The sequence below is a fragment of the Alligator mississippiensis genome, chromosome 3 (genome assembly GCF_030867095.1).
Source record: "Alligator mississippiensis isolate rAllMis1 chromosome 3, rAllMis1, whole genome shotgun sequence".
Lineage (NCBI taxonomy): Eukaryota > Metazoa > Chordata > Crocodylia > Alligatoridae > Alligator > Alligator mississippiensis.
This window is the reverse complement of record NC_081826.1, coordinates 178,095,149-178,119,101: the sequence shown is the minus strand read 5'-3', so window position 1 is coordinate 178,119,101 and position 23,953 is coordinate 178,095,149. Positions and strand designations below refer to the sequence as shown.

Sequence of the window (23,953 nt, the reverse complement as noted above, 5' to 3'; positions counted from 1 at the left end):
ACACAATAAAATACGCCCAACGGGACAACCCAACGCACATCCCAAACCCGATGTCCCTGGTCACGCAACCAATCAACTACACATTACAATGAGCTTCAGTCATTACACGGTTAACTGCTGTGCAACTTCACAGACAACCCAGAAACCACAGATGGCAGCAAGAACGCCCTGGGCCTAGTCAGCAGGAGAAACCCTCTGACAGTCCATGAGGATTTCTAGCTTTTCCCTGTTAAGGTACTAAGCACCTCAAATAGGGAAAGGGTGATACTTTAACCCAACTGCAGCTTCCACAGCCGAAGCCCAAAGGAAAGAGCGCAAGACAGGTAATCCTCAGCGAGCTCAATCCCAATGACCAGGTCACAGCAAGGGATCTGCACTCGACAAACTTCCACACTCCAAGAGCCCGGAGTCAGAACCATCTAGCCTGAGTGAGAGCGAGGCCGAGGCCGACCCTGAATCCCAAGAGCTCCTGCTGGCTGCTCCCGACAGGATTTATAGCCTTCTAATCACACCACCTGTCACTCACCCACTGGTCCAGTCATCACCCTTTTCACAATACCCAATCAAATTCAAACCTGGGCAGTACTTAAAAGGACCAATCAATTCAAACTATTTCAACTCAATACACGCAACATTATTATAATTAACATAGCAACATTGATAAACAGTTGCATTACCATTATACACTGTGCATGTCCAGACCTTAAAAGTAGGTCATGATTTCATCAAGAATGAGAGTTCAAACCCTCTAGAAACTTCTCACCTCGGGTCATGACGCATGTATGGACTTTCACTGTTCTACACTACCTGACCCCTCAGATTTATTTTTCCTGCTGTAGCAATAGGAAGGGGATACATTCAAGGCAAACCTCTAATAATGAGATTCTATAACTGAAAAATTTTATAACAAATTTATAAATTTTCCATATGGAGAATCTAATTATTGGGGGGATTGTCTTGTATTTGAGTAAATATGGTTAAAAGTCAAGGAGTGTTATTTTAGATTGCTAATTGTGTAATTGGCAGAAGAATGCTTCTCAGCATCATCAAATTCCCATCATCCTCCCCTTCAGTTTGCGGGCACCATTTACAGTACAAGTTTTTTCTCTCACCTCTCCATACAAGTGCAGGTTAGATGAACAGTGTCTACTGGCATGGTCTTCAGTACTACTATATTTAATCACTTGGCAGTGGTTGAGTCAGTGTTAAGTCATAGGCTGTTTCATATAACCTTTGTGCATCTTATCAGTGACTAATCTGAGTTCTTTTGGCCCAGTGAACAGAAATTAAGGACTATCCCTAATTAACATCTCCCATATTTTATTGTGACTTCTTGTTCTTATTCTGCCTGGCATCCCAACAGAACATTGATATAAACATTAAGTGGGACATTGTATGTTTATTGTCCTTGGGATTGGCCATACAAGTTATTTAATGTTTCCCTGTTTTGCAGCTTTCTGCCCATGATGCATTAATACTGTCTCAGCCAGTTTCTACACCTTTACCACTCAGGTAATATTAACTGTTTAAATTATATGTGGCTTGCGAAGTTTAACAAAATAATGGATTGGGGATGGAAAGCATTTTTTGCGATGTGCAGAAAATCCCTATCATGTGAGGGAGTAATCTGGTTTGAATAATAACTATGTCCGAGAAGCAAAAAATTAGTTTGCTTGCCCACAGATGTTGAAAAAACAAGCAAACAAACCATCCCCCATCCCCACGCTTTACCAGAAGGAGCAGCATGTTATTTTGACCCGACGTGGCTCTGCAGCATCTGTGTAGATTGGGTGCTTCTGCGGGGTTTTTTGGTGATTCAATCATCTATTACAGGGGTTGTCAACTTGGCGTAGGCGTACCCCAAGGGGTGCCTAGAAAGGTTGTAGGGGGTATGTGTGGGTGGGCAGGGACAGAGTGTGCCCTGACGTGCGGCGCTGGCGTGTCCCCTAGTGCGTTTGCCTGTTACCCCGGTTTGAGGGAAGGACGCGCTGCCAGCCTCACGCAGGACACTGTGGCGCCTCCCTGCCCCCAACCCCAGCTGGCTCTCCTGATTGACTGCTACCCTCTTACAGCAGAGCTGTGAAGGTCTGAACGGGGGTGGGGCGGGGTGGGAGGGGGAGTGTGTTTTATGCCCACCCTCAGTGGTGCACAATTTGCCGGGCACAGGACTGGTCAGCAGCCCACGGAACCGTGACCGGCCATGGGAAAGCAATGCAGTGTGCAGCCAAGTGGGGTGGCAGCATTGGGGCCAGCCATGTGCTGGCCCCACTCCCAGCACCACCGCTACGCACATGCCTGGGAGGGCATGGGGGGTGCATGCCCCTGGATCAGTATGTGGGGCAGGGCAGGCTGCAGATGCGGTTGGAGCCAGGGCAGTGCTGGGATGTTCCCAGCGGGGGTGCTGGGCTGGGCTGCACTGGGAGGGGGCTTGGGGAGCTATGGTGAATTTTGGGGTGGCTGTAGCCCCTCCCATAGCCCTGCTCCCAGTGCCACTGCCACCCACCCCAAGCAGAGCCCGGCACAGCCCCAGCCTGCAGCCGCAGCCCACCCTGCCCCCTATGCAGATCTGGGGGGCACATGCCCCCATACCCTCCCAGGGGTGCATGTAGTGGCAGGAGCTACCACCCCCCTGTGTAGCCTCCCATACCACATCACTCCCTCCTTCACTTTCTTTTTGATTGGGCTTGGGGGAGGCAGATGGAGACCCCCATAGTGCAGAAGGGAGTGGGGCAGGGACGAATCCTTCACCCGTGCCCCTACCCCACTCCCTCCTGCACTGTCTCATGACCCAGCCCGGCCTGGGTCCCATTCATCATGAATGGGGCCCTGGCTGGACTGGGCCATGGGGCATTTGGAGCCTGGCACCCCTGAATGAGCTGCCGGGCTCTGATTGTCCCATGACCTGGCCTGGCTGGGGCCCCATTCATGGTGAATGGGGTCTCAGCCAGGCTGGGTTGTGGAACAATTCCCACAGTGCAAGGTGAATGATTTGCCCCTGCTCCACTCCCTCTTGCACTGTGGGGAGTCTCAATTCTCCAGCCCCACTCCCTTCCTCACCATTTTTGGGTGGGGGGCAGATTGAGGCCCTCGTGGTGAGGGAGGGAGCGGGGCAGGAGCAGGGTTTGGGGTGAGTGGGGCCTCAGCCAGGCCCCAGTCACTCCAGCCCCTGCTCCTGCCTGTGCCCTGCTCCCTCCCTCACCACAGGGGCCTCAATCTGCCCCTCCCCCCCCCCAACCCTTTACTCACCACCCGCCCCTTCCCCCACAGACTGCTGGGGGGGGGGGGGGGGGATGTGCTCAGCCACCCAAATAATTTTTTCTCCCTCCCCCTATGCAGCCCCTGCCCCTGCCCCAGCTCCAGCCCAACTCCCTCCCTCACCACAAGGGCCTTGTTCTCCCCCCTCCCCCTTTAAAAACAAGAAAAAAATATAAAGGGGTACACGTGCTGAAACTTTGAAACCAAAGGGGCACACTTGTCAAAAAAGGTTGAAAAAACCTGGTCTATTAAATAAAAGCGCCAGAAAAGCCCCACCAAAGTGCCTGATCTCTACCGGCTTTGGGAAAGGCGGGTGCAACTAACACACTGTCTCTTCTGGGTATGTACTAGGCTTGGTGTAGGAGCGTGCAAAGTTTAAAGTAAAGTGCCATTTTTTTTTTTACTTTTTCCGTGTCTGCAAGCAGCAGAAGTTGATGCTGAAAACAGCTTTAAGAATCTATTGTTGTTGCTTTAAGATTATTTCTTATCCCATTTTTTCCCTTTCCCTTCTAATATATGGGAGAGCGTGGCTGCCAATTTTGAGAAATCAGCTAGTAGGTGCGTGCAAGTATGACAGGAAATGTTAAAACATGTTTGAACAGTCTGTGGTTTGGCACATTCTCTTTAAAATAGTCTACCTCTCTTGCTCTGGAGCTCAGTGCACAACATTTAAATTTATGGATTTAGGTGACTTCTGCACATTTTTAAATCAACCTTCATTCCAACTAGACAGCAAGGAATAATTTCCATGATTATTTTCATATTGGAATCTATATGTATTACTGTACTTTCAAAATTTATTTATCTTCGGAGTGGATGTTAGCTGCCAACCAACAAACTTGACAGTGACAGGGGCGTGGAGCATAAACATACTCTTGCTCTGGAACACTGGTTTAAACCCTTATTCTTACATATGAAGTGTTGTGAAATCTTAAATCTCCACATGTTATTAGCAAAGAACATGCACTATCTAAACTGTATGGAATCCAGGAAGTTGACCTAAGTAGGGATAACGCCTTTTCATAGATGTCATAGACATTTGGGCTGGAAGGGACCCCGGAGGATCATCGAGTGCAGCCCCCTGCCCCAGGGGCAGGAAGTCAACAGGGATCACAGGATCCCAGCAAGATAAGCATCCAAATGTGTCTTGAAGGCATGCAAAGTGGGTGCTTGAACTGCCTCCGGCGGCAGTCTATTCCAAACCTTGGGGGCTCGGACAGTGAAGAAGTTCTTTCTTATGTCCAGCCTGAATTGGTCATAGTGGAGTTTGTGATCTTGTCATCCCGTGGGACGCTCTGGTGAACAGACGTTCCTCCAGATCCTGATGAGCACCCCTGATAAACTTATAGGTGGCCATCAGATCACCCCTGAGCCTGCGCTTTTGCAGGCTGACTAGCCCCATGGCTCTCAGCCTCTCATCATAAGGTCTGTTTTCCTGACCTCTGATCATGCACGTGGCTCTCCTCTGCACTGTCTCAAGCTTCTCCACATCCTTTTTGAATTGTGGAGCCCAAAACTGGATGCAGTACTCCAGCTGCGGCCTCACCAAGGCCAAGTACAGTGGGAGAACGACATCCCGGGATTTGCTTGAGAAGCATCTATGGATGCAAGCCAGCGTCTTGCTCACTTTCCTAGCCACAGCATCACATTGAAGGCTCATGATCATCTTGTGGTCAATCATGACCGCCAAGTCCCTTTTATCTGTAGCGCTAACCAGCGTAGCACTGCCGAGCCTATAAGGAAGCTGCAGGGTTTTTCCTTCCAAGGTGGAGAACCTTGCATTTTTCGGTGTTGAACACCATCGGGTTCTCGTCTGCCCATTTCATGAGTCTGTCCAGATCCGCCTAGATCACCCTCCTATCCTCAGGTGTGGATGCTTTACCCCAGAGTTTGGTATTGTCAGTGAACTTGTCCAGTCTGCTTCTGACACCAATGTCCACATCATTGACGAAGATGTTAAATAGTATAGGCCCTAGGACAGAGCCTTGTGGGACCCCGCTGGTCACAGCGCACTAAGACGATTGGCTCCCATCGACCACCACCATCTGGGTCCTACCAGCCAGTTCCCCAGCCAGCGGATTGTGGTGACATCAAGGCCGCAGTTAGCCTGTTTAGCCAAGAGGTGATCATGGGATACCAGATCGAAGGCTTTTTTAAAATCGAGGTATACAACATAGATCTCTTCCCCCTTGTCCAGGTGATAAGTCACCTGGTCATAAAAGGAAATGTCAAGCGAGACCTACCCGCAACAAACCCATGCTGGGTAAGATAGGATGATTGAACTCTCTAAAGTCTCATTTTATAGCCATAGCACTGTGTTGAAGCCTTTTGTCTGAGTTTTGTTACATTTAAGTCACAGGCAACTAAAGTTTGCTGAAGATATGAGAGCCAGCTGTAGGCTTTTTTGATCTCTTCACTGTGTATTAAGGGTCTTCATATTTTTATTGTGATTTCCTGTATTTGCCAGTTTCACTTGTGTTTTGCACACAGTCTGTTGTACTGTTTAATACATGGATTTAATTTCATTTTGATTCCAAGGAGTGGCCAAAATGTGCTGAAGTATTCCATCTTAAACAGGGATTCTGGTAGCTTTGTACCTGGAATATTATCAACCATTAGGAACCATCCTTTCACAATGCTTGCTGTATTTCTTGGCAAGGTGGGCCTGGATATGTAATGAGAACCTGAAACAAAAAGAATAATTCTTTTTAAAATAATTTTTCTTGGTTGTTTAGCTTCTGTTTACAGTAGTGAAAATCCTGTATCAAGGTAATTATTGCCTGTCTACTCCTGGAATTAGGTGAAGCCATTAACTTCTCTCAGCCGGTCATGGTCTCCAGCAAATACCCAGCACATTGATCACGGTTGCTGTTGCTGCTGTTTCTCTAGCTGTGTTGAATATTGCTGTTCAAATCCAAGTAACTTTCTATACTTTCTCCCACCCCTCCTGCTCCCCCTCCCCAGTGGAGCAAACTTCAGCACCCTCCTAATGAATCTTGGACCAGAAAACTGTGCTACTGTGCTACTCTTTGTACTCTTAGAAGGCAAGATCCTACTACACTCCCTTAGACCAGCTGTGCTAACAGGTGTAGCTGAAGCTGTAGTAGCTGTAAGTATTGAATATTTTGTAGTGCAGTGAATTATATTACTCCTGACTCTGCAGTGTAATTTTTATTCTGTTTTTCATCACTTTCTAACATTAGTAATGAACTTTGAGGCCTGTTAATAATCATGATCTACTCAAGTAATGAACTTTTGAGGCCTGTTAATAATCATGATCTACTCAAAACTGGAAAAGTATGTGCTGTGCTGTAAGCACTGTTAAAGAACAGTTCCTGACACAAAGACAAAAATTTTACAGTTTCTTACTAAAGGAGTGTTCCCCCCATGCATTAAAAAATTCTAACGTTATTTGATTGTAAGATAGGATGATTGAACTTTCTAAATGCCCATTTTATAGCCATAGCACTGTATTGAAGCCTTTTGTCTGAGTTTTGTTACATTTAAGTCACAGGCAACTGAAGTTTGCTGAAAATATAAGAGCTAACTGTAGGCTGTTTTTGAGCTCTTCACTGTGTATTAAGGGTCTTCATATTTTTATTGTGATTTCCTGTATTTGCCAGTTTCACTTGCATTTATTGCACACAGTCTGTTGTCCTGTTTAATACATGGATTTCATTTCATTTTTCCTTCAGATGATATTTCCATTTCAGTGGCAATGTCCATACATCCCCCTCTGTCCTTTGTCTCTGGCAACGGTGCTCAGTGCTCCTGTTCCATTTATAGTTGGAGTTGATTCACGATACTTTGATCTGTATGATCCACCACAGGATGTTGTTTGCATTGACTTAGACACAAACATGGTGTACATGTAAGTTTGAGATTTTTTTTTAAACTTTTGATAGTATATACAGTAAAATATCAGAGGTACCCAAAAAACTAGATACTTTCAAAGAACAGTGCGTCAACAGATGTTTCTTAGTCCCTGTCTGTCTCTGCTGTTGCTAAAGCTGCATAACTAATTGAAGTGTATTGAACTGACATTTTGAGCTAAATTCAGAAGTGAAGTAAGTGTGTAGAGATGGAATTGTATATCTGGAACAGAAAAAGTAACCATTTTAGAGAGTGTAAGCCAGAATAGAGGCAGGGTCTGCATCTTCTACTATTCTACAGGTTTCCCATTAAACCACTACGCTACTTCTGAAATTTGGCATGTATGAATGTGATAAAACTGCAAGTATGTGTCCAATGAACATGGAGATCAGTCAGCTGAATGTTAAGACATAAACTTATAAACACGTGCAAAATTATTAGCTAATAATTAAAAAAAATACTGATGTCCACTTTGCCATTTTCCACTGGTGATGCATGGGGGTGCACGTGCATCCCATGAGAGCACTGGTGCACTCCCTGACAGTAGAGTTCCTGGGCAGTGGGGGCAGGTGAGAGCGCTGGTGCCCCTCTCAGAGTGCCAGCCAGGGAGTGTGGGCGCCAGGAGAAGCAGTCACCTGGGACCGATTGCACTCACCTGGAAGTGCCAGCGGCATGCCGCTGCCACTTGCGAGTAAGTGGGATCAGTCCCGGGGGGACATCCCCCTCCCTCCCCCGGTCGGCAGGATTGGCCATGGAGGACCCCGCCCCCCAATCACTAACTGCCCACTGGGAGGCGTAAGTGCAGGAGGCACCTATGCCTATGCTGTTTTCTTCCAGCATGATGGCTTTTCAGTCTAAGGAAGGTGAACTGGAGGTGAGCTATGGTGACATTAGACATACAGTGTGTGGATGCCTTCATTAAAACTGAAGGTCTTAAGTTTCATTTTAATTCTTTTAGTGTAGAATAAGCTGTGCAAAGCAGCAAATCTGAGGTGTAGATAGGTTTTATAGAATTTTTCTAGTGCTGCAAGAACAGAAAAAAAAATTGTTCTCACCCCACTGAAACCACAGTTCATGTACCAAAAATTACATTACAAATATAACTATTGAAGGGAGGAAAATCTTAATGTTGTTTTGAATGTACTCTGCATGATTCAACCCTGCCTCAGCCCCACTCCCTCCTTCACTGTGGGGGGCTCAATCCCCAGCCCCAGCCTCACTCCCTCCGGGCAGATCGAGCCAACGCAGTGAGGGAGGGAGCAGGGCTGGGGCTGGAGCAGGTGCTGCCCAGCCAGGGCGGGGCAGGGCATGGGATGGAGCCAGTGGCTTACCTGGGAGGCGTGGGGCATGGGGACAGGGTGGAGCAACTCCTGCCACTACACACCCCCAGAGGAGGCATGGGGGGCATGTGCCTCACCCCCCAGATCTGTACACAGGCTGAGGGCAGGCTGCCAGTGTGCATTTGGGGCTTGGGCTGCTCCAGCCTCTTCCTGGTGGCTGCACTTGGGTAAGGCGAGGTGGACGGCAGCAGCACTGGGAAGGAGGGCTACGGTGTTGCGGGGGGGGCTAGAGCCACTCCAAAATTCACCGTAGCCCCCTCTGGCCTGAGTGCAGCTGCTGGGAAGAGGCTGGAGCAGCCCCGGCCTTGAGTGCACAGCGGCAGCCCACCCTCACCCCATGCACAGATCCAGGAGGGCACATGCCCCCCATGCCTGCCAGAGATGCACACAGCAGCGGGACCCTCCCACTCACCCCCTCGGATGAACCAGCAGCTCCATCCCAAGACCCGCCCAGCACTAGCTCCACTCCCTCCCTCACTGCAAAGGCCTCAATCTGCCCCTTCTTCCCCCACAATAGACTTACCAGCCAGATCTGCTCTCAAAGCTGCCAGGCTGCATATCGGCAATTGGATCGGTATCAGCCTATATGGCTGTTCAATAATCAGGCATTGGTATCTGCCCAAAACATCTTTATTGGCACACCCCTAATTTTTTTTTTATACTTCATGTAACGCACTAAAAAAATTAGTACCTGGGAATTACCGTTGTCATTATCCACAGGACTATTATTTAAATATACAAATTACAGGAACGGGCATTGAAGGAGCAATAATCTTTAAAAAGATGTACATGTTGAAGTTAGTGTTTATATAACAGTTAAGCTTTCTTTTGCTGTATTATGAAAATGTTTCTATCAATCTGCTAATCATGTGCTGTTCTGAAAATTTTTGCCTGCTAGTTTTTATGATTCCTTATCATTATTTCAGTGGAATGAGTAGCAAGTTCTTGTTCTTCTTTTTCTTTTCCTCCCTGTCATTTTTTTTGTACATGTAGTCAGTTTTCTTGTCTCCACTGTGCAGGGTCAGCTGTACATCAACAGTGGGGAGACAATTTTTGTTTCTAAAGTAAACCTAAAAATTATAGACATTCACAAGGGGGTTCTGGGAAGTTGTGATACCTAGAACTACTTTTTTTAAACATTTGGGCTCTTTAATCTGGTTAGATTTCATGTTGTTTTTGTCCTTGTTAAATGGTATATAAAATGTACAGCTATAAAGCATACTGTGTTGCATTAACTGTCACTGTTTGTGTTTTCTTTATTAGAGAGGAATATAACAAAATGTGTTTCCTGCTTTTTTCTGGCTCCCTGTCTAATTCTTCTGCTGCTTCTTTCAAGGAAAAGAAGTCCTATACTTTTTTCTTCAACAGATATATTAAAAATGATTAAGTTTTAAACTGCATGAAAAATAAACTGTTGATTAGAATTTATCCCTTACTAAATTGTCAAATACCCTTCTAGGATTAGTTTTAGTAGAAAAGTAGGGTGCATCCAGACAAGTGCACACGTGCTTCCTGCAGCGTCTCAAAGGCCTTTCTTTGAGACACTGCAAGAGGCACATGTGGGAACAAAGAAATGTTCCCCATGATGCAAATTTTCAGCACAGGGGCAAAATTAGACCTCTGGATATCCAGGGGCCAAAACATACCCCAGGTGAATAAAGCCGGACAGGGCATGGTCTGGGAACCGGGGCAGGGCACAGCTGCAGGGCAGGCAGCGTGCCAGCCATGGGGAGCTGGATCCGGGCTCCGTGCCAGTAAGTAGGAGGTGGGGGGTTGGAGGAGGGGGGAGGGGACCATGGGGGGGGACCCCCGCCGGCCGCATTTCCCACTTGCTCCCCCGAGACCCCCAATCGCTGCTCTGCCTGGCCTCATCCCCCTCTAGCTCCTGCAGCCCATGCCCCCCCCCGATGCCTGCCCTGCCCGACCCCAGCATCCCAATGGCAATAACAACAACAGCCCCACACTGACCGTAGCAACTTCCATAAGGGTCACTGGGGCCTCTTGGCAGGGTGCCCCCCCCCCAACCCTGCCGCACAGTACAGGGCAGTGGGGACCGGCCCTAGCTGCCTGGCACCCGCACTGCCACGGCCCCATCGCACAGGTGCATCCGGGGCCGGCAGGGCGCCATGCGGCTTTTTGCGCTGTCGGGCATCTGGGGCTACTCAGGCTGAGTGGTATTGGGCCCCAGGTGACAGCCCCAGCGGCCCCAGCTGCCCAGTAGTGCATGGAGCCGCATGGTGCCCTGACATCCCCAGCTGCATCCGTGCGATGGGGCAGTGGCAGTACGGGTGCCAGAGGGCCAGGGCCAGTCTCCGCTGCCCCATGCTGTGTGTGTGGGGAGGGGGGGGTCTACCAAGAGGCCCCAGTGACCCTTATGGCCACTGCTACTACCAGTGAGTGCAGGGCTTTTTTTTTTTTAAGTTACCAGGATGCTGGGGCCAGGCAGGGTGGCCATGGGGAGTCTGGGGGTGCAAGCGGGGAAGGCGGCCAGGTGCAGCAAGCATTGTGGGGGTATGGGGGGTGCAAGTGGGGGCTGGGGCTGGGTGGGCCGCCATTGGGGGAGTCTGGGGGTACAACTGAGGCGTGGGGCTGGGCGGTGCAGCCATTGGGGGGGGCTGCAGGAGCCAGAGGGCAATGGGGCTGGGCGGTGCAGCAATCCGGGGGGCTGGGGAAGCAAGTGGAGATGGGATACGTGGGCCCTGCAGGGGCAGTAGCCCCTGCAGGGGCCATGTGAACCGTGTGGGGGGGCTGTAGCCCTGTGGGGGGCAGTCCATAAGCTGTGCAGGGGGGCTGTGCTCTGCAGGGCACAGGGGACCTACCCCTCCTGAGCAGTCCTCCACGATCCACTGACACCTACCCACACACCCCGTTGCCCCCCCCCACATCCCCTCACTCCCTACATCTCTCTTTCTGCAAACCCCACATTCCCCCAGCACACACCCTGCGTGCCCAGCTGCTAGACAGGATGAGACCTGCTGGCAGGAGCTGTGGCTGCAGGGGCAGCTGTCCCCACATCCTGGTTAGTGAAGGGGTCAGGGGGAGCTGCTCTATAATAAGAAAACCAAAGACAAACAGCAAAAATATATGTATTTAGAATTCATTTTATTATGATGATAGAGACACTGACAGGCTTCCAAATTGCTTTAACACTGTAGATATGTCAGTAAAACATTGCCCAACTGGTCGCTGTCTCTCTCTTGCGCCCTCTCTATATATGTAGTAGTCTTTTGTTTCAATTGTGGAGGAACATGGATTTCAGAATATTTTACAGAGCGACTTTGGGATTTTTTTATCAGGGATTTTTCAGTTTTCAAACAGGGAACAGGGAATTCCTGCTAGGGAGGCCAGTGAAAGGACCCAGATGGAGTAGCCTGCTCAGGGCTGGCACCCTGTGCATCAGGTCACAGCCAGGCAACAGTCCCCACTGCCAGACTGCTGCAGTGGGTAGAGGGTACAGGGAACTCAGGGCTGCTTCAGCAGTCCAGCTGGCACAAGGGGTAGTGTCCCCAGGTACCAATTGGCTGGGCCCCAGAAGCTCCTGAGAGCAAGTAGCCCTGAGCTACTTTTCAGGGTAGTTTTTTACACTGCTGGGGCCAGCACAGGTGCTGGCCCCAGTTTCTGGCTCCCCTGGCAGCAGATCCAGGAGGAGCCAGACAGGGTTATTTTGCCCCAAGTTGCACAACTTGCATCACACCAAAGTGTGTGTCCAGATACGTGTGCTAAGGCAAAAAGCCCCAGCTCAAATTTTCACCCTTTCTATTTGAGCTGTTGCAAACGTACATGCCTGCATGTGTGGACGTGCCTGTAGAATCTAAAAATATTTAAGAATACTATTAGTTGCCGCTGCATATAGTACGAGGTTTTTTTTTCCTATGCAGAAATATCTGTTATATAGTTTCATTATGCAGGAGGCAAAGGTTTGTTAGGGTGCTGTCTTATTGGACTAACTGTATAGCTGATATAGTTAGACCAGCTTTGAATTGCAAGACAGGCTTCATCAGGTTCTATTATAAATTGTTAATACTAATGTGATTTTCATACTTGCTAAATTGTGTTAAAATTAGTCATTGGGTCTCTGAGTCAGTTTAAAGTCTCTTTTCCTTTTTTTTGTGTTAAGAGTGCAGTTCCTGTGATGTTTCATTGAAACAAATGTTTCCTCTTCATTAGTGCAAGATGTGTTGTCCCAGTGACAGCATCAAAGGAAATACTGCAGTACCGTGCTGCTTGTGTTTTGTTTTCTCCAATGAAAACATTGCAAAACTTCTTAGCAGTCCTTTTCAGAATACTAAAGTATAGAAAGAAAGAATAAATCATGGCAAGTGGAAGACACAACTAACAGAATTGGGAAGAAAGTTCAAGATAGTAAAAATATTTCTTTATACTAATTTTTATTATCTTCAGTGGAAGAATCTTTACTTTTTTGTGCACTTAAATTTATATGCTGAAAGTAGAAGACTTAAACATCTGATAATAAAGATTTTCTTGGTATGTAGATGGAGAGATCTAAAAAAATCAGTTTGAATAAACATTTGCAAGCATAGAGTATGATAATATAAAACTCACTTGGGCTGATTACCAGATGAAATCATCTGAGCCTTGATGTCTTTTTGAGTACTTCCACTAATTTGTTTACAATCTGGTGATGAAGAGCAATAGAAAAAATAATTTCAAAACAATCTCAATTTTGACAAATAAAAGGAGAAGAAAGGAACTATCTAATTGGGAGAAATAGATTATTTTTCCAGCTATCAGTATTTACTCATTTTTGGTTGCCTGATATGGACCTCTTGACAATATCTATGGCCTTTTTCCAGAGGTTCTTAATACCTGTAATTGCCATTAAAAAAATGGTAACTGTTGATGACAGAACTTATGGAAAAAATGCCCTACATGTCCCTGTGTGAAAACTTTCTCGCTCTTTCCCTTGCTTACAAAATGCATTTCTTTATTATGGGCAAATTTCTTTATCATAGGCATGTTGATGTAAAATCAGTGACTATAAAAGCCCTTTTTTGGGAGGTAGAGGGGGAATATAGAGATATGAGAGGGGATAGTAGTGCATGAATGAAAAGTAGCTTTGTGGGGGTTTTTTAATCCAAATCCATTCATGCTGACCAACTCTCATTTCTGTAGAAATGGTGCATGGGTTTTATATACATAAAATAATGTAGCAGTGCAGTTTATAATATAGCAGTTTATTTTGAAAGACTTTGTACAGCTGAATGGAACGAATAACACTCCAGAAAGACTGGTGTACTAGAAAATAACTGCCTGTCTTAACTGGTCGCTCAAAAGTGTCTTTTGAAAGCATTTCTTGCTAGTAGCTCCATTATCACAGACGGACTAAGCTTTATTTACTGCCAGGAAATGTTGAATGCCTTTCATTCATCCATCATTCTTGGTGTCTATTTTTAGTTGCTTTCAGACTCTATCTGCAAAAGTAACAATGCAAACCCATTTGAGAGAGGTAGGTTTGTCTAGGGCAAGGGGTTTAGAGGGGTGGTTTTACTTTTATTTATTTATTTGTTTTGATAATTATTTAAAGGAAGGAAGTTCCTAGTGGGCTGAAAAAACATATATAGTGAACGTTGCTAGAGAGAGGAGCTGCTTAGAAGGGGAAAAAAATGTAGTTTCCTTAGTGCACACCTGTGAGCCAGAGAACACAGCATATTTATCCTGGCTTTGGCTTGCTGGGCAGTTTCTGACAAGTCTCCCATAAATTCCCTGCCCAGTTTACTGATTTAGTAAAGTAGGAATGGTGATACTTGCCTAAAAGGTACATACATGCCTGCCTAGAGTTCTCAGGGTTCACTCCCCCCGCTTTTTACTTTTCCCTTGCTGAACAAGGCCTGACATTTTAGCTGCTGTCTGAAGTCAAGGAGGAGCCTCCCTTTAAGCCAATTCATGCCATTGCTTAATAATCCACATAGGTCTCACAATGTGTGTTGCATGCTCAACCCTCCCAGTCCCTGGTAAGGCTGAAGTTGAGAATGGAAATTGAACTGGTGTGTCACATGTTGCACTGCAGCATGTGATCAGAAGACTTGTACCCTGATCATACTGTAACTCTAGATGCATTTTAATAATATTCTATTACTAATTGCTGTACTTTCCCTTTTCTTCCATATAACAAGTGTGTATATTGTATTTGTGCTTAGTGCCATTGAATGCAAAAATGTCTGTATGAATTGTATTTTGCATAGTGCACCTATACAGATGAGCTTAATTCAAGTATCTTTGATGAGACAAAAATTCAGTGAGAGATAGCAGTGAAGCTGAAAAGTTTCTACATAACTCTCTAAAGCAAAACTATTTACAGATGCTGTTTACAGCTTAGACAGCATCAGAAACACTACTTTGACTGCTCCATTGTTAAAGGAGATAATACAGTTTTCAATTTAGATCTCGCTATTGTATATTCTATTCCTAACAATATTAAGGGAGAAAAGGTCAATGAACTTTCTGTGTGTAGGCATCACATCTTGAAAGTGAAGTAGCACAACCCCCCCCCCCCAAAAAAAAAAACAAACAAACCCAACAAACTGTTTTCGTGATTTAATTTGTTTGTTTCTCTCTGTAGTTCAGATGATAAGAAGAGTATGAACTGGAAGCAGCTTCCTAAGAAGCCGTGCAAAATTCTGTTGAGCACTTTAAAGAAACTACATCCACAGTTAGCATCAGGTAAAGCATGAAAGCTAAAATAAGGGGGACAGAGATAGGAAAGGAAGCAAATATTCTATGAAATTACTGTGTGGTGTTGATGATATACACTAGCTGCTCTTAAACAAAAAACTCAAGGTATAAATGTTAAGGCCCTTACCATGGTATGTATATGTTTTGCAGATTTTCTTTTCTCACTTCTGGTTTAAGATATACTGAGATAAGATACCCCTAAAATCCTCCTATATGCAGAAGGGAGTTGTGTTTAAAATACAGTTTAAATAGGGTCAGCTGAACCATGTTATGGACCCAAGCTTATTATGATCATGTTAGAACAATTCTGTAAATGATTGCCAAGGTAGCTGAAGAAATACTAAGAGTATGAATGCAACAAGTCCTTAATAGTATTTGTATAATGCTTCATACATCGCCAGTTGAAAATCTGAGGGTAAAAGTCAATAAAGTAGCCTTAATTCTGATCAAATATTTGGAAAAAAGTTGTCCAGTAAACAACTTAACTCACTGGGCTGCACTGTGCCCTGGTGCAGGCAGCTGGTGTTGGTTGCTCCCAGGGCTGCTGCAGCTGGGGCTGGGATGAGTGCCATGCCCTGTGCCACCCAGGGCTCTGTTTGTCTGCACTTACCCCAACCTGTCCTGGAGCAGCCCCGGGAGCAGCTGACACCAGCTGCCTGCACCAGGGCACGGAGTAGCCCAGGAGCAGAGGTAAGTGTAGACAAGCGGAGCCTAGGCTTATGGGGGGGCATGCAGAGCATGGTGCAGCCCAGCGGCTGCAGGCAGCTGGCACGGGCCGCTCCCAGGGCTGCTGCAGCTGGGGCTGGGGTGAGTAGAGCCATAGCCATGGCCCTTTCCCTTCCCCCTACAGACTTACCTGCTTGGGCTGGGGAGTGGCATCTATGCTGATCACATAAGATCAAATTTACCTCACATATAACAAATTATGGGTCTTAAAGATGCTCATTGCATAAGAGTGAATTTGCATGTAAAGAACCCTCATAAATCAAGAGAAACCTGTATATGAGGGTATCTTAAAATGAACAGAGGAGGTGTTCTTAGTTCTGATATTGCAAGTGTATGACAGTTGTGAAATGGAAACAACAAAATAGGAAAAATGCAGGCTACATACTTGAGGAATTAGAAGATTATTTTGCCTTTCTATTTTCAATAAATTATCACTGTAAGTCTGTTTGCAAATCTATTTGGAAAATCTTACACTCCCCTCCAGCTCTCTTGGCAGGATGTATTAAGAGTCAGATGTTCTATCTAATATACAGCTGCTCATGGCTGAGTTCCAAATTTAACTGGAGCAGAGGTAATTGTGTATATCAAACTGGGTTAATGCTTTTATTCTTTGGCACTAAACATAATAGGTTAACCCCACTGGCTAGGGACAGAAGTTGCACATAAACCAGTTTAAGTGTTTTGAAACTGGTTTAAACCTGTAACAACAGAAGTTCAGTGCACATAAAGCAGTTTCAAAATGGCTGAAACTGGTTTAAAATAAACCTGGTTGAATGTAATATCATTGTTAACTGATTTAGGTTAACCTGGCTTATGAAACTTCTGTCCCAGACCCTTTCCAGGTTTAAGTTTAAATCATAGTCCCTCAGCATCCCAGGTTGCTTTGCAGCCTTGGACTGGGCTGTGCTGTGTACTCAAGCAGAGCTGGGTTGGCCCTGCCGCTCTGCTCCCTAGTCAGAGCAGTGAGGGCTGGCTGACAAGGGAATGGGAGTGGGAAACCTGGCTCTCTGCTCTAGTGGCAAACCCTGAACTCTCCTGCTAGCTTCAGTAGTAAGTTAGATTCATTACTCCTATGCAGAGAAAATAGTTCACTGTATCTTTTGTTTCATCCCTTCAACTATTCTCCCCTCTCAAAGCTATTCCCTTCTCCAGTGTTACTTATTCTCGTCTCTGCCCTCATTCACCTCTTTTGCGGCAGGTTTCCTCTTTCCTGTTCTGTCTCGGCTCTCTGTTTCCACTCTCACTTGAACTGGCATCAGGCAGTCAGATCCCAGTGCCTTGTGTCCGCCCACAGAGGCAGAGTGTGAGAAGCAGCTTTGTTTTTTTGGGTAGATGTGATATCTTTTATTAGACCAACTAAATAGTTGGAAAAATTGTTCACTGCAAGCTTTCATGCACAAATGCCCTTCTTCAGGCATAGGGAGAGTCTGTTGGTGTTTGTGTGCTCTCCAGGGTAGAATGGAAGCCAATATGCAAAATGCAAGTCTGTGAAAATGCAAATGCATGTCAGTAAGGTTCAAAAGGAATGGGAGACGGATGATAGATTTTCGGTGTGCATTCATTTTGGTACACAGTTGTTGGTTGGTTTCTCCTACATATTTTCCATCAGGGCATTGGTCCACTGGATGAGATGTATTACATTTCTGGAGGTGCAGGTGTAAGATCAAGGAATGGTGATGGTTCTGTTGTGGGGTGTAGTTATTGTGGGAGTGGTGGAAATGTGTTGGCAGGTTTTTACGTGTTTTGGATCTATTCGGTGTGGTTTGGGCCATAGGAAGTTTGCTTCTGGTAATGAGGCTGGGGAAGTTTGTGCCTGTTTAAAGGCTAGGACGCGTGGTTCTGGAAAGATCTCACTGAATTTGCACTGAGAATACTCACAACTGTCACTATGCAAATCTCAAAAAGGCTTTCACCCAACAAGGACACTGGTCCAGAGAGATGGATCATAATTTTGAAAGAGCCACCCAGATACCACATGAAGAATTGCTGCAGTACAAAAAGAAAATCCCCATGAATCGCACACCATTTGTTACGACATACTGTCCCTCCCTGCAACCTATATGGAAAGTCCTCAAACAATTGCAACCCATACTAGAAGAAGACTCAACTCTTTAAGAGATCTTTCCAGAACCACTTATCCTAGCCTTTAAACAGGCACTGAACCTTGCCAACCTCATCATCAGAAGCAAGCTTCCTATGGCCCAAAACACACCGAATGGATCCAAACCAAGCCAGGACAAGAAAAGTAAAAACCTGCCAACACATCTCTACCACCTCCACAACTAACTATACCCCACAACAGAGCCATCACCATTCCTGGAAATGTAATATATCATGCAGTGCACTAAATACCCTGATGGAATATATATAAGGAGAAACCAAACAACTGTGTACTAGAATGAACTCGCACCAAAAATCTATCAAAGAAAAAAATAGCCAATTACCTGTGGGTTCACGCTTCTTACAAGACAACCACTGTCTCTCCAATCTCTCAGTTCTAATCCTGAAAGGAAATTTACAAAGCACCTCTCGTACAAACTTCACTTCATAAATCTTCTAGATACAGAAAAATCATGTACTAAATATAAACATTGCATTTGTGGCACATTATAACCTGCCTGCCATCTGATAACCCCAGGTAACCTGTCTGCCTTTTCCAACATTTTATCACCTTCTCCCCCCTTCCCCACCTCCACACAACTGCCTTTTCACACCTATTGTTCCTGACACACATTTGCATTTTCACAGACCTGCAGTTTGTTTTTTTTGGCTTCTATTCTACCCAGGAGAACACACAAACACCATCAGACTCTCTCTGTGCCTGAAGAAGGGCATTCATGCCCAAAAGCTTGCAGTGAACAATTTTTCCAACTATGTGGTTAGTCTAATAAAAGATATCACATCTATCCAAAGAACCTTGTATATGACAGGTTACCTAGGGTTATCATATGGCAGCTTTCCCCTTTAAAGGGACTGACATTTGAGCCCAGTTTTCCTCCTGCCCAGGCAGGGGGTTGGACTTGAAGATCAAATCTACAGGGTCCCTTCTGACCCTACTTCTATGATTCTATGGCACATTGCAAAGGCTCCAGCTCCTCAGCAGTATCAAATTTACCAGAGTACATGCACACAGCTGAGAGCAGGCGACATGGCCATGCCCCAGCCCAAGGCCAGCTCACTGAGCTGGGAAAGGGTGGTTTAAACCCCCTCCCTGGTCCTGGACCCCAGCCTGGGATTGCCTGGCGGGGGGCAGCCACCTCAAGCTGTTACCCCTGCCCACCTCACTCCCTGTCTGAGCGGAGAACAGAGTGCAGCCACACCCACTCCATTAGAGCCGCTGGGGGGGGGTGGGGCCTTGGCCCTTCAGTCTCTTCCCTTTGGCAGTGGCTGGTAGGCAGGGAGGCATGCTCTAGCATCCCCCAGGCCACTGCAGGCATGTGGCTGCATTTCCTGAATCAAAAGTGAACGTCTGTTCACATGCTTCTCAGTTTAATCTCTGCAGTTTCGACTAACTTCCAAAGACTGAATTGATTCAGCCTTGGGCTTTTTGACTGTCTGTACTTAGCCAATGAGAGAAAACGCAATAAAAAACGACTACTTTTGTTTCATGTGGATAGAAAAAAGTAAAAGGTAACTACACTCAGTTTAGAGTCCCTTCCCAGTGCAGCACACCACAATAGCAGTATTAAGCAAAACAGAGACAAATGTCTTAAGTAAACTTCTTAATTCCTCAAACCTTACAAGCATCTTAGAAAGAACTGAGAAAATGAGGCTGACAGGATAGTTCAATTTGTAGCAAGAGGTTTTTGACCTCCAAAATGAAGCGGCTCTATTTAAGGATAAAATTTTAAATGCATCTGGCATACTTAAGGGTGAATTTTCAGTATGTGCAAATACTTGTATTTTCACAAAATTGTGAAAGCACATGTATGTACCCACTCACTCTGTGTGCGGCCCACCTGACTGTTTCTAACCTTCACCACACACAGATTTTAGATTTCTTATGCTCTGTGCAGTTGTTTGCCTACACATATTTTCAGTATCCATAATGGGAAGGTCTGGTATACACCTCATAGACTTCCATTGTAGAATGACCAAATTGGGTGTAGTAGGTGACAGGAGTTAGTGTAAAAGAACCCATTGTAATTAGCTAAGAACCTGGGGGACTAGATAGCTGGGGGGAGAAAAGTGATGGAATGTCCCTTTTAAGTCACTGAATGTGGTATGTCTCAACTCAATAGTGAATGGAAGTTAGTGTTATTTAAGTGGTTCCTCTGAGCTATGTGAAGTAAGTTGGGAGGGTCACGAAATGCAGGAAAATCATTTTCCAGTGTTAACATTTATGATTGGCTACAGTCTTGGATATTATGATATCATCCTAATAAAGATCACTCTCCCTATGTCTCTTCCAGTTCACAGAAAGACACAAGAAGGTTCTGCAGTGGAAATGACTCCTATAGAGGCAGATTTCTCTTGGCAGAAGAAGATGACAGAACTTGAGATGGAAATTCAGGAGGCTTTCCTACGCTTTATGGCATCTATTTTAAAGGGGTACAGACCATTCCTCAAGCCGATCACACAGGCACCTTCAAATAAAGCTACTGCTGCTGATTCCTTGTTTGACCATCAAGGTGAGGATGTTTTTGGCCCCATACAAACTGTGTTAAGCTTTGTGATGTAATATGTGAAATCAGGCCCAACAGCCAAGTTGGGGTGAGGGCAGCATTGTACAGGGTACAGTTCAAAAGCATGTGAGTAGATGCAGTTCATGATTTGAACAGCTAACTTATGAGTTAATAGTATGGCTCACATGTATTTCACACCCGAGAGTATTCTGGTCATTTAAATTTCTTTTGAATCTTTTAGAAATTTTAATCTGATAAAATCTAGATAAAGATGTTCAGTATTGATTAAAACATGGATATTCCACTAACGTGACTGCAGGCTTTGCCACAGGGATCGTGGTGTGACATACCATCTTACAATAATGTGATACTATTTCTGGTTTGCATGGGAGTTGTTAAGACAGCTCTGGGGTTTAAGAAACATTACTATGTATATTGAGAATAAATAGAAGTGCAGGCTTCAGTCACCTGATTACAAGGAGCAAAGTGAAGTATTCTTAATTCTGTTTGGAATAAAGATAGAAAATTGAGGAGAAAGATCAAGAAGAAGAGAAACATCATTTGACCCCCTTCAGTTCATTCTAGTTTGCAGACATTTCATATCTGTTGCTTTTTTGGCCCCTGACAAACACTTAAGATGGTGATTAACTTCTTAATTGCAATCTTAAACAGTGACCTAACCACACATTCAATCAATTAATGGCATGATAAAATGAGTAATAAGCCAGCCACAAAGTTATTACAAAAATACGTGCAGTAACTTTTTTGTGTCTGGTTCCTATCACACCTTTAATTGATTGCCTTTCAAGACTCCTGTGTGCTCGAGAGACTGGGAGGCACCTCAGTTGATTGGGGCGCTCAGCTGGGGGATTATACTACATGCTGCTCCAGCTGGGAGCTCCGATCAGCTGATGGGCCTTGGGAGCATAGGGTGTGCTCATCCAGCTGGAAGACAAACTTGCTGCTTGCCAGTGCGGAGTTTCACTGCTCCAGCAATATGGCGCAATGGGATCTAATTCAGGATGCCACATTCATGCCTTTTGCCATTCACACAGGCAGGAGGCACAAATGTGGGATCCTGCATGAAATCCTATTGTGTGTTTACTTGAGAGACAGAGAGTTGAGAACAGGTAATAAAGGCACATTTGTTAATTTGGAAAATAACTGAAGTATGTTCAGGTTCTACGCTTATCTCTGAGAGTCTTATCAATTTTTGTGATTTTTATGGGGACTCTTTCCTTAAGTTTTGTGTGTCCTCTTTTTTGCAAAGACAGGGAGCATACAAACCCAGGAAAATGGTTACGTGGAGGGGGAAGTGACTGTTCCCAAAGTACTGAAAAATGTTAAGTAAGCAAACTCTGAAAATAGAGTAGTGGCTCTTCTAATGTTTCAAATGTTAAAAATGCTAGGTATTTATAATTGCATTAAAAGCAAGACGTTAATTAAAATGTGATTTTTTTTTTTTCTTCATGTTGACTTTCATGTTAATTTTTCATGGAACTTTGTCTTAAACCTGGTATTTAGTTGTGCTTGTTTTTTTGACCAGGGTTTTTAAAAAGTAGGGACCGTGCCTACACAAAATTCTATGCACTTCTAACGAAAACACAGATATTTAGCCGCTTCATAGAAGAGTGCAGTTTTGTGAGTGACAAGGACACTGGCTTGGCATTTTTTGATGACTGCACAGAAAAGGTGAAAAATACTTTACGTTTTTTAAAAAGATGTGATGTGCTTCTGTTAAATGTGCATTGGTGACTTGCTTTTAGTTATAAAAGAGAGACTTTCTCAGTGGAGTAGCTGTTGTAGTGAGATAGTGTTCAGTGGTTATCATTCAGTCACTTTTCCTTTTCATGTTTCCTCTAACTTTTGTGGAAATTGAGGAAACTTTCTGTGGGGCCCCCATAACTTAATCTGTAGGTTAGTCTGTGAAATTTCCTACAGTGAGCAGAGTGGAGATGGCTCTGTACATAATATGCCAGTTTCCACCAAATGCCTTCTGAATGGTTACCAGTCTCAGTCAATCTCTAATTTCTCATTGTCCGTCTTACTTGGCAGGCTTCTTCTCTTTTTTTTAATTTAGCTGTCATTGCAATGTAAGTATATTTATTTGGACTTAAAATAGCAAGATGCTTGCCAAACACAGAAGCTTCAAGCTTTTTAAATTGTGTACCTGCATAGATAAAATTTTTCTGTCTCGTCTCTAAATGCAAAACATACATCAGTGGTGATATGTATATCTGGGCTTCTAGATATAAAGACCAACTATCATCCATATTTTTGATACGTAATTAATTTTCACAGTGCAGTTTCACTTCTGACAGAGAGTGAGTTGGTTATAACTTAATTTGTAATTTGTATGGTTGGAGGTGACACAGCATTTTTAAGGAATGTGTCTCCCTTTTATTTGTGTAAGTATGGTTCTTCAGTTTTTGTTCAATTATTACGCTACTGGAGTGTATCTTGCATTCCTAATGAGTACTGAAGCAACTCATTATGCAACATTTGAGGAGAAAAAAATAAAAGTTGTTTGATACGTCTTTCTTTTTATTTGCTGTATATATACACAGCAACTTGACTGTTTCAGGCCATTGTGTGTCAGTGGGATAAAACTATTTTTTCTGTAGATTGCTTAACTGTAGAATAGAACTACAGAAATGAGTTGCATTCCAAGTAACATGATAGTGTAATCTGATAGTTCATTTGCTGTGCCACAGAGACAGTCTTTACTGAAAATATTTGAATGTGTAAATGCTTATCCTTTTAATTTGTAAGTAGCTCTAACTTTCACTTTTTCCTTTTCCCAGCTTTTTCCTGACAAGGGAACAGAAAAAGGAGAAAAAGTATTTTGTGTCTCCTCATTGTTTGTGGAGGTGCCTGAAAACTAGAATAAAAAACCTAGGATGTGGGCATGGGTGTTTTAAAATGTAGAGTGCCACCACTAGTATTAAAACCAGTGTCTTGTACCAAAACTAATTGCACAAATGGTGTTTGCAGGTTGATGTTGACTCTGCAGAGGACACACGGTTGATTGAGCTTGATGAGTCACAGAAGAGTGAACACACAGTGTTTATAATGCCACCAGAACCTCCCCCTGAAGATGGACAGGACTGGGCCCCTAAGTACAGGTATAATGCAAACTGCTAAAGGGGTGAGCACTAGTACACTTGAATACTTAAATTAGTAAATAGGATGGATTGGGAACTTGACACTTTAAATAAAAACAAAACATGCAGGTGTTGCATCTTACTCCAACTTCTTGTCAATACTTTTCTTACCAGTGTATAAAAGGACTCTTTCAGTTTCAGTTGTGGTCTGCTTATGGAATTTTCCTAGAGTCAGTATTTTCTTTTTTTCTACCTGCTTACCTACCTATCTAGTTTCTGTCTCTTCTGTTGCAGTTGGCATGCACCCTTTGCACCATCTGCAGTGAAGTGTGCTTGG

The 23,953-nt window shown here is 44.7% G+C and overlaps 1 protein-coding gene across 7 annotated transcripts in view; it reads left to right on the top strand.

Annotated features, from left to right (window-relative positions):
* DENND4C (DENN domain containing 4C) overlaps positions 1 to 23,953 on the top strand; it is a 177,188-nt gene that overhangs the window by 105,187 nt on the left and 48,048 nt on the right. For all 7 annotated transcript variants that reach the window (XM_059724675.1, XM_059724674.1, XM_059724678.1 and 4 more), the window contains 7 exons: positions 1,454 to 1,512; positions 6,220 to 6,364; positions 6,951 to 7,126; positions 15,049 to 15,149; positions 20,300 to 20,518; positions 22,059 to 22,204; positions 23,507 to 23,637. In XM_059724675.1, the coding sequence (XP_059580658.1) occupies positions 1,454 to 1,512; positions 6,220 to 6,364; positions 6,951 to 7,126; positions 15,049 to 15,149; positions 20,300 to 20,518; positions 22,059 to 22,204; positions 23,507 to 23,637 (977 nt within the window). The remainder of the gene's footprint in view (positions 1 to 1,453; positions 1,513 to 6,219; positions 6,365 to 6,950; positions 7,127 to 15,048; positions 15,150 to 20,299; positions 20,519 to 22,058; positions 22,205 to 23,506; positions 23,638 to 23,953) is intronic.